A 13,859-nucleotide genomic window follows, 5' to 3' on the forward strand; every position below is an offset into this window, starting at 1 on the left:
GACCGCTGGGAATTTCAGAAAACATACAGTAAAACAGTGTTTGTTTCTTCAGTGAAAAACTATGGTTAACTAACAAAAAGTTCCTGAGCCATGGGACAGTTATTGTTAAAAACATATGCAGAAGAAAATACAACTGGAGATTTTAGAATTATCCAAATAAGAACTCCTCTTATTTAAAACCTAAATGTTAAAGGAAGTAGGGGAATGGTTCATGCAGCTGGTTCTTCAAAGGTAAAACAAGGTCACTGACTAAAAAGCTGCAGAAACAAAACCTGTGATTGTAGCAAGTGTCCTAATTCAATATATAATACAGCCACAGAAGACAGGTTTTTTTAAAAAAGAACAGTCTTAACATCTTTTAGTGCATGGGATATTACAGAGAAGGTCCAAGCACCAAATATTTTTCCTTGTCTAGACAGTTCACTCAAAGGACTCTTTTTTACAGCCGGAAAGGACATTTGTTTCTTTAATCACCCCATAAAGAGTGAGGCTTGTAATCGGCAATTCTCTTGCTACATGGAAACAAAGGGGAAAAAAACCTAAATATGAAACTAATATATCCTATGTCTATAGAGTGACTAAAGCAGTTCTCTGTAATTACAGCCTATTTTAGAATCCATGAACCAGTGCTGCCTGCTTTAATCAAGAGTGCATGTGTGCACTTGTGCACACTTTTGGGCAGCTCAACACTGTGTTCTTGTTTTCTGACAACCTGAAGGCAACCTCAACCATGATACTTAAATCTCACTGAAATCTACTTACATAGCAATATGTCTGGAATAAGAACTAGTTCCTACAACACGTCTGTAAAGTGATCAGAGAAGCAGAGCTCTGATTCTGAAACTTCCAGGGCTACCCATAACATGCATACAATAAAAAGGAAGAAGCAGAGGTTGGAGAGGTCTGATGGGATGTGTAAGTTTTTTTGGACTGCCTGTTGCAGCAGTGACGAGCCAATGAGAGACAAATGGGATGGGACATGGAGACAGAAGACGTGTTTGAGGCAGGGTATCGACTTAAGCATCAGAGAACCTCTAACTTGAGGTTTTGCCAACATATTCAACAAACAGCCAGCTGGGTAAACCACTATCTTTACATGAACCCCAGAAAGCTCAACAACGAACTAAGGAGCACTCCGAGAGCCTCCAGTTCAGAGAGGCCAGCACAGTCAAATTGCTGAGCCTGGGGCCAGGCTGCAGTGGTATGTCACTGCTGCAACAAAAGTTTGTCTACACCTTGGAAGAAGACACAGTCTCCACAGCTGTTCAGTTTACTTTGGCCAATGGCCACAAAAACTCCATACCAGAACTAAACCACATGAGGTTCTTAAATGTTTTATGCTGTTGTTGTTTCAAACTTTTTTAAAAAAAACAACAAGTCAAACTCGTACAAAAAAAGTCCGGAGATACGGAAAATCTGCTCCCCAGGTACAGAGAGGTGTGTGAATCCAGGAAAATTTTCTCAGGTTCTTTCTCTGATGGTATAAACAGTTATTCTCACTCACTTAACTAGACCTAAATTCACAGAGGCACTTAGTGTAAAGAACAGTAGCTCCTGTGGCTGGAAGCCACATGCTTTTTCAGTACCTGAAATATCACACATTCCTCTTGTGTCATCTTGCCTTTTAGCATGAAGCTGACACCACTACAAATATTGACAATGATGCCATTGGTGCTCCCTTAAATTGAGTTTTTTTAAAACTCAGGAGTTGTTTTTATTAAAATGACAGAATGGAGAAACTAATTGTGGTGGAAAAGGAGTGCTGCCTCTTCAGAGACTAGAAGTACCCTTGCTTCGCCAAGTTATTAAAATACTTTTCCAAGTGCTGAATATAAAATCTGATCTGTATTCCATACACAACACCAATTACTTGTGAAGCATGGTCAACTGGTTTTGTACTTGTTTTATTCTTCATTAAAAAGTTCCAAAACTAGTCACAGTCTTGGAAATAAGATCTTGTGACTTCATCTTTTTCTATTTAGTAGAAGTTTGGCTTTTTTGTTCTAATGGAGATTAACTTTGTATTACTTCATCATATATGATAGCAACCTTTCCCTGGAAACTGTGCTATTTTATTAAATGTCAGAGATGCAGAAGAGCTCATGGTTTCTGGTACATCTCCTAACAGTAGATGCCAATGACTTTGGATTTTTTTAAGTTGCGTTCCTTTTCCGTTGTGCCATTTTTAATTTCTGAGTTTGATTTCACAAGGTTAATAAGTCTTCAGCTAGTTTCATTTTGAAATAAAGTGTTTGGCTTCTACAAAGAGAAGGCTGTATTCTTCTCTGGCCACTTTTTTTTTCCCCTCTTTTATAGCTATGCTCAACATGAGGCAAAACACCTGCTACTACTTTTCTTGCAGAGCAATTGAAGATATATGGCCATATCCTTCCTGAACACTGGGTGAAATGTATACATAGTGATGAAAGGAGTCCATGAACATGCTTTGGAATTATCCCATTACTTCAAATCATAAAACACTGTCTCCTCCACAAACCAGTGGAGTTACCCAGATTTGCTCTCTCTAGCCTACTTGACCAGGTTTTTGTCTTGGCAGTAAGAGAATATTTCTTTCAACTTATGCCATGACTTAAAAATGAAGTAAATGTTTAGAGAGGAAAAAGCACTAAAAAACACTCGAGATTTTTTTAAAATTATCAATAATAATTAAAACACAAATGGCATATTTGATGTTATGCTATATCTAAATATTCTGCACTTAATCCCTGACATCAAGCATAACATTGATCCTGCCAGCACTGTACTTCATTTCATGAGAGACCACATTACTAAATATATGGCAGGTTATGTGCAAGCCTCAGTAATGAAGCTGTAATGCTTTTCTCTGGTGTAAGCAGGGAGATGCAACAGTCAGAACAAGTTTCACTTTACCGCATTCACAAAGGACAAATGTTTTCACTATCCCTAAGTGAACTATGAGAAGAACTGGCCTGCGAAAACAAATCACATATGGATTTACTGGCCTATAATTTGGGAGAGAGAACAGTTGTTTACTTCTTGGGTGCTTGAAATCTGCTCTCCACTGGTTCTAACACTGAGCTATCATCTGCTCAGTGCTTCTTCTCAGCATGCATCCTGCTGAAATACTACCATATAATTTTTCCCCTTCTCAACTTTTCCCACAAGCCTTATTGTCTTGGACACTCCCATCAAACATAAGAATAGCCATTCTTAATCTAGTTAGGGGAGTGTTTATTTTCTATGAGCATCATTGACTTCACAAAGCCACATACCTTCTTGGTATCACTGAGCACAAGTGTCCTGTTTTAAGTTCAGTGCAGGAGAGCAGCATCACTTGCAAACGTGTATACCATTAGCAACAGGATTCTCAGGATGTAGTAACATAAGAAACCTAGCTACCATAAATTCCAGGCTCCTGGTTGATATTTCTATAAAGATCTAATTACTGCTGTTTATTCCATTACTGCCATTTCAAAATGCCTGAAGTTCTATGACAGAACTAGTGGATTTCACTACAACTTCTCACTGGAGTTACTGTTCTATTGCTTAATCTTAATATTTTAAATAAAAGTTTGGACAAGCAAGGTTCTGTTGTCTTCCACACAGCAATGAGAACATTCAGGTGGCTCAGACTTGCTGATAATGCATTTAAGCTTCAAATTAGATAATCCTAAATATTCATGTGATTCTTACCCACAGAAACTTATCAGAAGCCTGAGTTCCAAACACACTTTGCACATCATCTATTTATGAGAAAAAGAACAAAGGGCCTTAAGTGGCAGATTTTAGAGATAATAGAGACTGACTGACTACTTTTCTCACCCTCCTAATAACAGCAAATCAATGGGAATGGATGATTATAACTTGTCTCACCTTCACATGTTCGGCCATCTGCAGACACAGAAAAGCCCCGCTCACATATGCACTGGTAGGAACCATCTGTGTTTAGACACTCTCCGTGGGGTGAACAGAGGTCAGATCTCTCACATTCATTGATATCTAAAAGCACAGAGATATTTAAAGAGTTTTGCAAATCATCACAGCCTTAATATTAATCTTAATTTCAATTAATCTTAAAAACAGCTTCTATTTCTACTGGCTATGTAAATAGCTGTGTGAACGGCTCGTCTTCCAGAGTAACCAGATCTCCTGGGATCATTCTTAAACTCTGCATAGATGTCATTATGTTCCACTGCATCATACTATTGCTATGTCACTCTGTGATGAGGATGAGCAGAGAATGATTTGTGGGATATCAAAATAAGCGCCATCCTAGTCAACATTTCTTCTGTGTTACAGGAATTCTCAGCTCCATCTCCCTGCTTTTTGATGGCTTCACTCTGGCCTACTTGGGCATCTGACTCCACACGTTAACTAGCAGGTTGGAGGTGCATCTTTCCCAGAAGACTGATTTTATATAATTTAAAGCCAAATGCTCTTTTTTGTGCCAACAGGGAGTAGGAATGATCCCAAAAGTTTGCTATATAAGAGGTTATCTCTTATAAATATATATATATATATATATATATATATATATATATAAAAGAGGTTATCTCATCATCTCTTTTGCTGGGTTCTATTGTAAACTTAGAAAGCATTTTTCAAACTTGTGAATCTGAAAAACAAGTATTTCCTTTTGATTGATGTCTTATTTTAGCAACCAAATCTGCCCTCAGAACTTCAGGACTTCGTTCTTTCATCTAGGTACTACCACTTTCATATCAAGTACCATCCACACTGTAATTGTACTTTTGCATTTTTTTGCTTTACAAAAACCTATTAAGAAGCATTCAGTACCATGCTGAGACCAAACACAAATTTACAAACAAAACCTATCCAGGAGGCTTATTCATTTCTTATCCAAACACTAGAATTTCTCGTTCTTAACTGTACCTCTTGTTGTGTACAGCCATCCAGAATGTATCAAAGTAGCCAGCAATTTTGATATACTAGAGAAATTATGATTTCAATAATATCATCTCAGGACAATGACATCCATTACAGAATTTTCTCTAGCTACAAACTGATTCTAGCCTGTGTGTAAACCTTCCATATCGGCGTGAGGTATGTATAGAAGAGTCAGTGCACTGTGCTGAACACAATACCTACATGCATAAAGTTTTCTCTGAATTCACTGCAAATGCAAACCATCAACTACTTCCTGAGGCTCTCTGAAAGTTGGGAATGGTGGGAAATCAGCAAGATAAGGACAGTATTGTAACTTCTCATACTGTACTCGAGATTTAGCTGTATTAAAACTGCCAGAAAAATACTGGAAATCGAACCAGCTGATAACACAAGGTAGAATGATGTATTAAAATACAGGAAAACAGAATTACCAGTGTTGGGGAAATTGAGTATAATACCTCTGAAAGAGCAAACTGCATTTTCTCATGCTCTGGAGTCTTTTCAACTTTCTCCTTACCAAAACGCATATCCCTAACTTTTAGTCTAGTCCAGATACAACTTGCAGACACTGCACTCCGTGATAAATTTGCCAGTTTAATTTAATAGCTCTCTGTCTGCACTGTCTGTCCCTTAGTTGGCTCATAAGTGCCTTCAGTTCTATTTATCCATTTAAAATATGAGGCATATATTTACTACTTTAGATGGCAAAGTGAAGAGCACAGAGGTGTATCAATACTGCCACTGATTTTAGCTTGTGATCGAATCTCTTTTATCAGCCAAAGCAAGGTCTAATACAGCACTTCTGTGTGCTGAATGCAACATTTTTTGTATTAGAAAGCAGTCACATAGAATACTCAGAACTTTTACAGGGAATTTAGTGTTTGTTGCAGAAGATCTTCAGTGTGGATGAGCTGCAATCCAGTTTCTCAGCTCAAGTCTGAACCGTGCGTAAGAGAGCAGCCAAAGCAAAGTCCAGTGTTCTGGTCCTTCAGCCGTTTAGAACATGAATATGTTATCACTTTTCAGCTAATACCATGGTTTCTGTCACACAAAAATGGTGGGCAAAAGTGATGAGGCATGGCTGGGTGTTGTGCCAACATGAAGATGGGGTTGTTCAGAACTAAAACCTGGGAAGTGTTTTCCTGGGTTTGGCAATGCTGACTCAGTCTCAGATAACACATTCACTTCCTCCCCGCCCATCCTCTACAAAGTACCACAAGTGTTTTATAGAGGCAATATCTAATGTGACTTGATGCTAACAATGCTGCTCTTGTTGTTACATCTCTGATTCACAACACATGGAATGTTCTGTCACAATAAATGTTTCCAGGATTTGGGAATAAAGCAGCACTGTATCTCTCTTATTTCTAACACAGTTTCTCTTTCAAGTTATGAAGGCTGAGACTTTAGCCTCATATAATTTCCCATAATTTCTCAGCATATATTTACAGAGAGAATAGAATGAATAAAAATAGAAAACTTGAAGAGTAAGAAAGTACTGCAGATGAAAAATGAGTTTCTCTTCCTTAGCATGATCTGTGACTATCATGAGCTACACTTACAAACCCGCACATCTGTACTAACGATCCAGATATTTTGTACATCCATTTCATACCTTGACATCCCCTATTCGCTATCTGCTGGAAACCATCTGGACAAGTGCATTTGTAAGACCCTTCAGTATTTATGCAGCTTCCTCTAAGGCAAACATTACTGTCTTGAAGGCATTCATCAACATCTGAAATAAAAAGGCAACCAAATTACTAGATGATGTCAAAACTGATGAAATTTTTAATAGTTTCAACATAACTTGAAGCAACTGCGTGCATACATGGAAATGAAGCTCAGCACATTTTTGGATTCTTTGTTATTTCCCTTTAATCATGTCATCAAACATCTCATATTTCGAGAGGGCTTTGAAATTTGAGTTTGTATGTGATTTATTCCTAGCAAATAGGACTCATGTGCCATCTGCATCTCTCATAAAAGCACATCATAACAGTAACACAGTCAAAAAGAAATCGAAGCAGCTGCACATTTGGAAGACAGACACAAAAATACCTACTAATGCAAATTTACAATAGTGATCTTTAGACATGTTTAAACCACCACACAGAAATCCCTGAGTTGGAAGTGACTCAGGCGTCCCCCTGAGAGCGGGCGAGCCCAAGCCTAGCTGGTGTGTCAGAGCAGCCAGGACACGCCTGGGGACACTGCTCACACAACAGCCACGTGGGCAGGAGGCTCGTGGGACAGGGACTGCGCTGTGTCCACTGCTGTGCTGCGGGGTGGCTTTTCATGCAGCTCACGAGATGCAATACAGCCATTCCACAGGCTTTCAGCAGCTGGGTCATGAAGCTGAATTGGCTGCTTTTGCACAGTGCTGCACCTCAGCCATAAATCCAGCTCCAGAGTCTAGGCACACAGGATCTTGTTTCCCAGCTGCCCATACAACATGTTCAGGATCAAGCCTCAGGCCTGTATACTCTGCCCTAGTGTCTCAATAGGATAAATGGCTGACACACAGCAGGGAAAGTTTCAGGATACAAATTAGACATGAGGTAATCAAATATTTCAAGAATAGAACACTGGCATTGTCTCCACCTAAAGTCTTCTCTGCCCGTTGTCTTTCACTGGGCTTAAAGGCAGACCAGTGGAGGAAACAGAGTACAACTACTATGGGTACAGGATTAAATCAGCAAGTGCTGACATTCCAGTGGTATTATACAGTTTTGGTTTCACTACAGCTAAAGATTATAAGGTATTTGGTGCCTGTGCCTCTAAGTTTTAAAAGCAAACAGCAAGTGAGAGAGTTAAATAAAAAAGCTGTCTCATAAGCAACTTCCCTCAGCCTCCACAGAGCCCTACCTAATAATCTGCCCAGACTATTGCTTTGATAATGTAGTTAGCTTCCTTTGAAAAACAGTAACAAAGACTTTTCCCTTTGATTATTCTGATTTCTTAAGTATGGATTTTAGTGATCACAATTGTAACTTTTTTCCTGTGCTGCAAGAATGAATAACAATTATAATTAAAAAGAGGACATGACCTCATTTCTACGTTTATCTTTGGAAAGCCCACATTATATCATCCTCCTTGAGATTTAATCTATTTTAAAAAAGTAAGAAATAGGGATAGCTTTCTTATACAAATGTTACTTAAGATAAAATTGCACTTAATGTTGACAAAGTTGTGACCTTTAGATAACCACATGTTTTATAACCATTTTCAACTGCAAAATAAATTGTGGCTTTTTAAAAAAGCAATTAATTTTGACTAGGAGCATGAGAAAAATTAATGACTCCCTTGTGCTAAGTTAATGCCAAGCCTCACAACAAGAAGGTGTCTTCTGCCAAATTTAGTCAAAATGCATTATTTTCTATATAGGATTCCTCCCTTTCTCTGATGTAACTCTTCACAGACCCTATGAGTGCTGCATGAGAATTCCCAGGAAAGTGAGAGGTAGTAAGTCATGCTTGAGACACTCAATGTTTTTTACCACCCTTGACACATGCATGACTTGAACATTTTGGCTAGCAAAATCTCTGAAAGCTCTAGGGGAACACAGGAGACTTATGCTTCAGACTTTCTTCCAGTAACCCAGGTTCTCTGAGACACAGTCTGGATGTGAGTCTTGTTGGCACATATTCTCACTCCCTTTTGGTTAAGATAAGGCCTCACAGGTGCCCTCATGCTTCGTGTTCCCTCTTATTCAGGGCGACAGTGAGCAGCAAGTCTCCACGTCACTTCATCCCAAGAACAAGATGCTTGTTCTTGACAGACTAAGGCAGAAGATAAGCATGCACATGGGTGTGTATCCTGAAGATGTACTGCATGTATACATCCATGTATACAAGTTACCTGCAAATAACTTTTATTCTTAAACAAGTAAAATACTGCACAAGGGCTTCCAGACAAAAACCTCAGCCAGGGAGTTGCAAAAAGCACAGCTAAAAATGAGCACAGCATAATTCTGTCGAATTCTGCAATATCCCTTGATGTTTGCACAAGTTATAATGATCAAACCAGCAAACTGCTTATCGTATGCGACACCTTCAAGAAAACGTCTGCACCAGAAGAAAACCTAATTAAACAAACACATTTCTTGCATTTCTTTGTTCTTTCCAGACAACTGTGCTGTGCTATGCTCACAGTTTTTGTCATCCCTTGCCTGCTTTCTCTGTGAAGTGTTAGAAAACATTCAGGTAAATCAGCTAATCCAAAAATCAGAGGACATTATGATGTGGAGAAACACTGGATATCTTCTCTAAGTTATTTTTTCTTTAGTTTCCAAGGTGCAAAAAGCAGTCTAAAACATCCCGTACTTCAGAAAAATTTTAAGGGATATAATGAAAGCACAGAAGAACTTCTCCCACTTCAAGAGATTAATTATTTTGTGCAGGACTTGCAATATTAACGGAAGTTAATATTCAGCAAACAAACTATGGCAACAGAAATTAACCGCTCTGTCACTGGGTGGAGAAGCTGTAAATTAGGTTGCAGACTTTTAAATGAGACAAAGGTCCTGGGGTAACAGAATGGTTTTACCCTTTTTCCTTGTTTGATTCAATCCATCTTCTTTTGCCTTGAAAGTGTCTGAAACCATTTTGTCTTGAAAACTGCCTTTGATAAAGATCAAGAAAGATCAAAGATCTTGAAGATAAAGCATGGACCTATCCTAACAGGCCAGGTGATGGAGAGCTGCAACAGCCACCATGACTTCTTAGGCTGTATGAAATGCACCAAGGCAGTCTGAACAGAAGTTTGAAATCTCATCTGAAGTCTACGCAGAGCAAGTTAGATGAGTAGTTGTTAAGAATAACACCATATTATCCATTCTGTCTTTGGGATGCAGGAAGGACCTATGATCAATTACATCACATTTTTCTCTGATTCTTGACAGAGTATCTCTACATCTGATGCAATTCACAAAGATCTTGAAGCCAGATGAGAGCAAAATTCTTCTATGCAAGTTTCTACTGCATTGCATCATCAGACCACATTTCTTGAAGCTGATGCAAGAGATGCTGGTACTCAGCACAAATGATAAGACTGTGTTAAGTTCTTCCACGAACATATTCTCCAAATAGTTTAGGACCAAAGAGTATCAGTGTCTTGAGGAGAGTTTATAAGATATCCTCATTCTTTGTTGATGAGAACTTCAGGAGAGGCTGTCACTCATTGAATGTGGCCAATCCAGTATAATCACTGATGATAAAATCTGTTGCAATTTTGCCTTGAGGAAACAGCATTTGGTTGGCCCAGGGGAACTGCTCTTCTGCCTGCATCACTTGAAGAAGAGAATTCCTGACCTATTGCTGTGAGGAAGAAGGTGAGGACTGCCTTCCAAGTGCTGTGTGGAGGATAACCTAGCAGCAGAACCCTATTTGGTAGAACAGCAGTAAGAAGCTGTATCTTGCAACGTATCAGCAGTTACAGAAAACACACCAGAGACTGAAAAGCTTTTATGAGCTAATGCCACATGTACAGTGAGACCTTAACTGAGAGCTACTCCTCCCTGTTTGTGTGAGACAAGCAAGCAATTGAGGTAGACTGTTTCCTGGAGCTTGTTAGTAAGTTAGTGCATCAGATGTACCAGATCAGATGGTATAGCCAGCAACAGAGAAAAAATGAGTAGCTTTGAAATGCTTCATCAGAAAAAAAATATCAGTTTGCCAATTACTGAATAATTAAATTGTTTTACTTGAGAGATAAGAGAATGTTTTTTTTCTCTAACGCAGCTTTTTTCGCTATGTTTATTGTACATCTTTCACTCCTTACTTTTGTTTTTACAAGCTCAGTACCTAGACTGCTTTTTGAGACAGTGCAAGCTATGAGCTCCAGTAGATCCTGCTGGAACTTGTCATCTACTAAATACCTTCTCTTGCCAGCACACATGTCTGATTGTGGTGGCTGCAAAACCATCTGGAGAAGAAGTTTTAACTAGCAGGCCCCCATGAGAACAGCATATGCTGGCAGTAGCTTTTGTAATACAGAGCCTCTGTGTCAAAACTTAAACAACAAGGTTTGGAAAGGCTGACTTGTTTTCGGTAATAATAATATCAACTGGTCTTCCAATCTCACTGTTGGAAACGCTTGTCCTGGTTTTTTGTTTGTGGAAAGATGACAGGGACTATTTCTAAGAATCTATTAAATATGTGGCTGTGTTGGTGGGAACGAATGGTTGGCAGTGTTGGGAAAGAAAGAGAGGCAATATATATTTCTACTCCATTTTTAATAGAGTTCACACCTACGGCTGAAAATACTCAAGATCTTGTTGAAAAAAATCAGTCAGTAGCTTAAATCCCTAAGCTTACCTTCACACTGATCTCCAGTAGATGACAATGAGTAGCCTTGGCTACAGATACATCTGAAAGATCCTTCTGTGTTCCTGCAGCGCCCATTGGTACAGATTGATTGCTGCTGGCATTCGTTAATATCTGCAGCAGCAGAGACAGGGAAACTGTTACACATCTGAAAACAACAGTTACTCATCAAATGGTACAAAGACCAAGTCTGAACAAAACAGCAAAGCACAGTATCAATATCCAGCGCTACTTGTTTGTATTTATTAAATACAAACAGTGAATCTAATACATAAAATCATATGAAACCGCAGTCTGTGTGTTTTTCTTGAGATGACTGTGTTCAACATTCTCTCAAAGTAATGTCAATTTGTCCCTCAATGCACAATCGGGTACACAAATACACACACATGCTGCCTCAGAGCTGCTTTTGTTTCTGTTATATCTGGCAGAGGTAACAAGTCAGCCACTCCAGTGAGTCAGCAAAACCCACAAAATACTTTCCAGCAGGATCACCACCTCTTAACAGGGTGTGGTTTTCAGATGCACACGGACAGGCTAATCCACTATTAAGCTGTAGGTTAAGGCTCCTTAAAATTCTTGCCTTGTAACAGTATTAATCATCTAACTGTGGGGTAGGTAATGTCTCTTTGCTTCCAGGACATTGCTAACCCCTCTGTGCTTCAGTTCTCATAAACAGGGGTCAGCCTGAGCTAACCGATGGATTTGAACATCAAACTTAAATTTTCCTATGGAAAACGCAAAGAATTGGAGGGGAGTGACACTTTGAATTCGGAATATAGCACATGCCTTGTTTGAGCTAGGAAGCCTATTTTCCCTCTGTTATTTGTAAAACATTCATTAAGAAGCACTATTTAAATTGACATGGTGAGTTCTTGGTCACTTCTAGCATTCTGGCACAGCTGAATGTCTTTCTGGAAATACACCTCAATTCAAACAGGAGAATGTTACTCAGTGAGGTTTTTCAGGTCTGTGTTATGGCTGTACAGTCTGACCTCTTAAGTAATGGTTCCTTGCAACCACAGAAGTTTAGAATTTAAGGATCACTGAAATCTGTGGGGCTCCATGAAGCAGCTGGGCATGTGAATGGGTCCTTACTTTAGAAGGGTGCACTTTAAGAAGAACAGTCTGCACATGCCAGCTCAGCTGGCAAGGGCTCTTTTCCATGAAAGGCTCAGAGGAAGCAGTCAAATTTTGTCTACATATTTTCCCCACGATCAGTCTGCTGTGTGTCCTGAACAGCACATTTAACTCACTCAAGACATTTAACTTACACTGATGTTTTGTTTCAAACTTCCTGACAAATTTATATGAACGATCATTTAGTTTTACTGTATTATTTTTAGCACTCAGAAGTCTGGAAGCATTTGGTGCTGTACAGAGACACTCAGGGAAAGCTGAGGGAAAGGAAAAAGAAGGAAATCCAGCTTCTGACAAGAAACATACAGGTTTCTGTGCACTTCCACAGCCTGGAGACACTGTCCCAGATTTTTTACCATCACTGAAAAATTTCAAGTACCCTCTAATTAAGGAGAGGAATATTCATACCTCCTGTACATGCTCTAGGTTCTCCCTCAGACTACTTCACTCTAACTTCAGACCTAATTTTGTTCCACTGGAACAGTTCTGATGGGCATTTGAGATGTGGGAACTGACACTTTGGAGGTACAGGTACTGTTCCTAGAAATATGACACCAAGATCTCTCTCTCTAAGTGTGCTACTGAAAACACAGAGACATCAGTGCAGGCAGAGTTAACTGCTCAGTGGTAAGAGACACTGCTGGGTTCCAAAGGGGAGCAGCCTAGGTTTTTTGATTCCACTCACCCACTGGTAGAAAAAAAAAAAAAAAATAGAAAGAAAAGTAGAAGTCACTGTCCTTAAACCTCCAAAATGCCAGATATGCCACAGATTTTGTGAAAATTCCAGTTTAGCAATATAAATACTACTACATGTTCTTGATCAGCTTTATAGCGCATGTCACAATCTACAGTGCGGTCATGGAAGTCATAAAATGGAAATACACATTCCTACATTTTTGGGTTTTTCACATCAGTGTTGTACGTTTAAAAGCAAAATAAAAGATGAAAAATATTATCTAAATGTAAGTGCAATCTTATAAATTTTAATCATATTCTCTCTTACCTTCACATTGCTCCTTCGACGCAGAGAGTTTGAAACCCTGGGCACAAATACACCTGAAGGATCCCTCTGTATTTTCACAACGTCCATTTGCACAGTGATTGCCATACTGACATTCATTTATATCTGTGTACAGAAAGAAAGTGCAAGAAATTAACTGGGGTACAACCACCTTTGGGTTGAGCTTGGCAATATATTCAAATTACATCATAAACATGGTTATTATTCCTGAGGAATTTATTTCAGTGGGATTTCAGCACTTCATGCAGGTCCCTTTGTAAAGGCTAGTCTATACACTCATCAAGGAACTCCATCAGATTATGCAAAATCTCTCTTCCTAGTCACAAATCATTCCCTCTTTAGAAGGACTTGAAAGCAGCTTTTTTTTCCCTATAAGCCATCCCACAGACAGCTACTTTCATCCTTCTCTGAAAGAAAGCTATTAATTAGATAGGCCACTTTCTTTAGCCAACATGAAAATTGCTGTGCTGTTACTTAAGACT

General features: G+C 39.0%; 1 protein-coding gene across 6 annotated transcripts in view; it reads right to left on the reverse strand.

Moving 5' to 3' along the window:
* Positions 1–13,859, reverse strand: part of LTBP1 (latent transforming growth factor beta binding protein 1) — a 184,927-nt gene that overhangs the window by 38,708 nt on the left and 132,360 nt on the right. For all 6 annotated transcript variants that reach the window (XM_066315902.1, XM_066315900.1, XM_066315901.1 and 3 more), the window contains 4 exons: positions 13,360–13,482; positions 11,208–11,330; positions 6,506–6,628; positions 3,856–3,981 (listed from right to left, as the gene is read on the reverse strand). In XM_066315902.1, the coding sequence (XP_066171999.1) occupies positions 3,856–3,981; positions 6,506–6,628; positions 11,208–11,330; positions 13,360–13,482 (495 nt within the window). The remainder of the gene's footprint in view (positions 1–3,855; positions 3,982–6,505; positions 6,629–11,207; positions 11,331–13,359; positions 13,483–13,859) is intronic.

This window comes from Sylvia atricapilla, chromosome 3, assembly GCF_009819655.1.
Source record: "Sylvia atricapilla isolate bSylAtr1 chromosome 3, bSylAtr1.pri, whole genome shotgun sequence".
NCBI lineage: Eukaryota > Metazoa > Chordata > Aves > Passeriformes > Sylviidae > Sylvia > Sylvia atricapilla.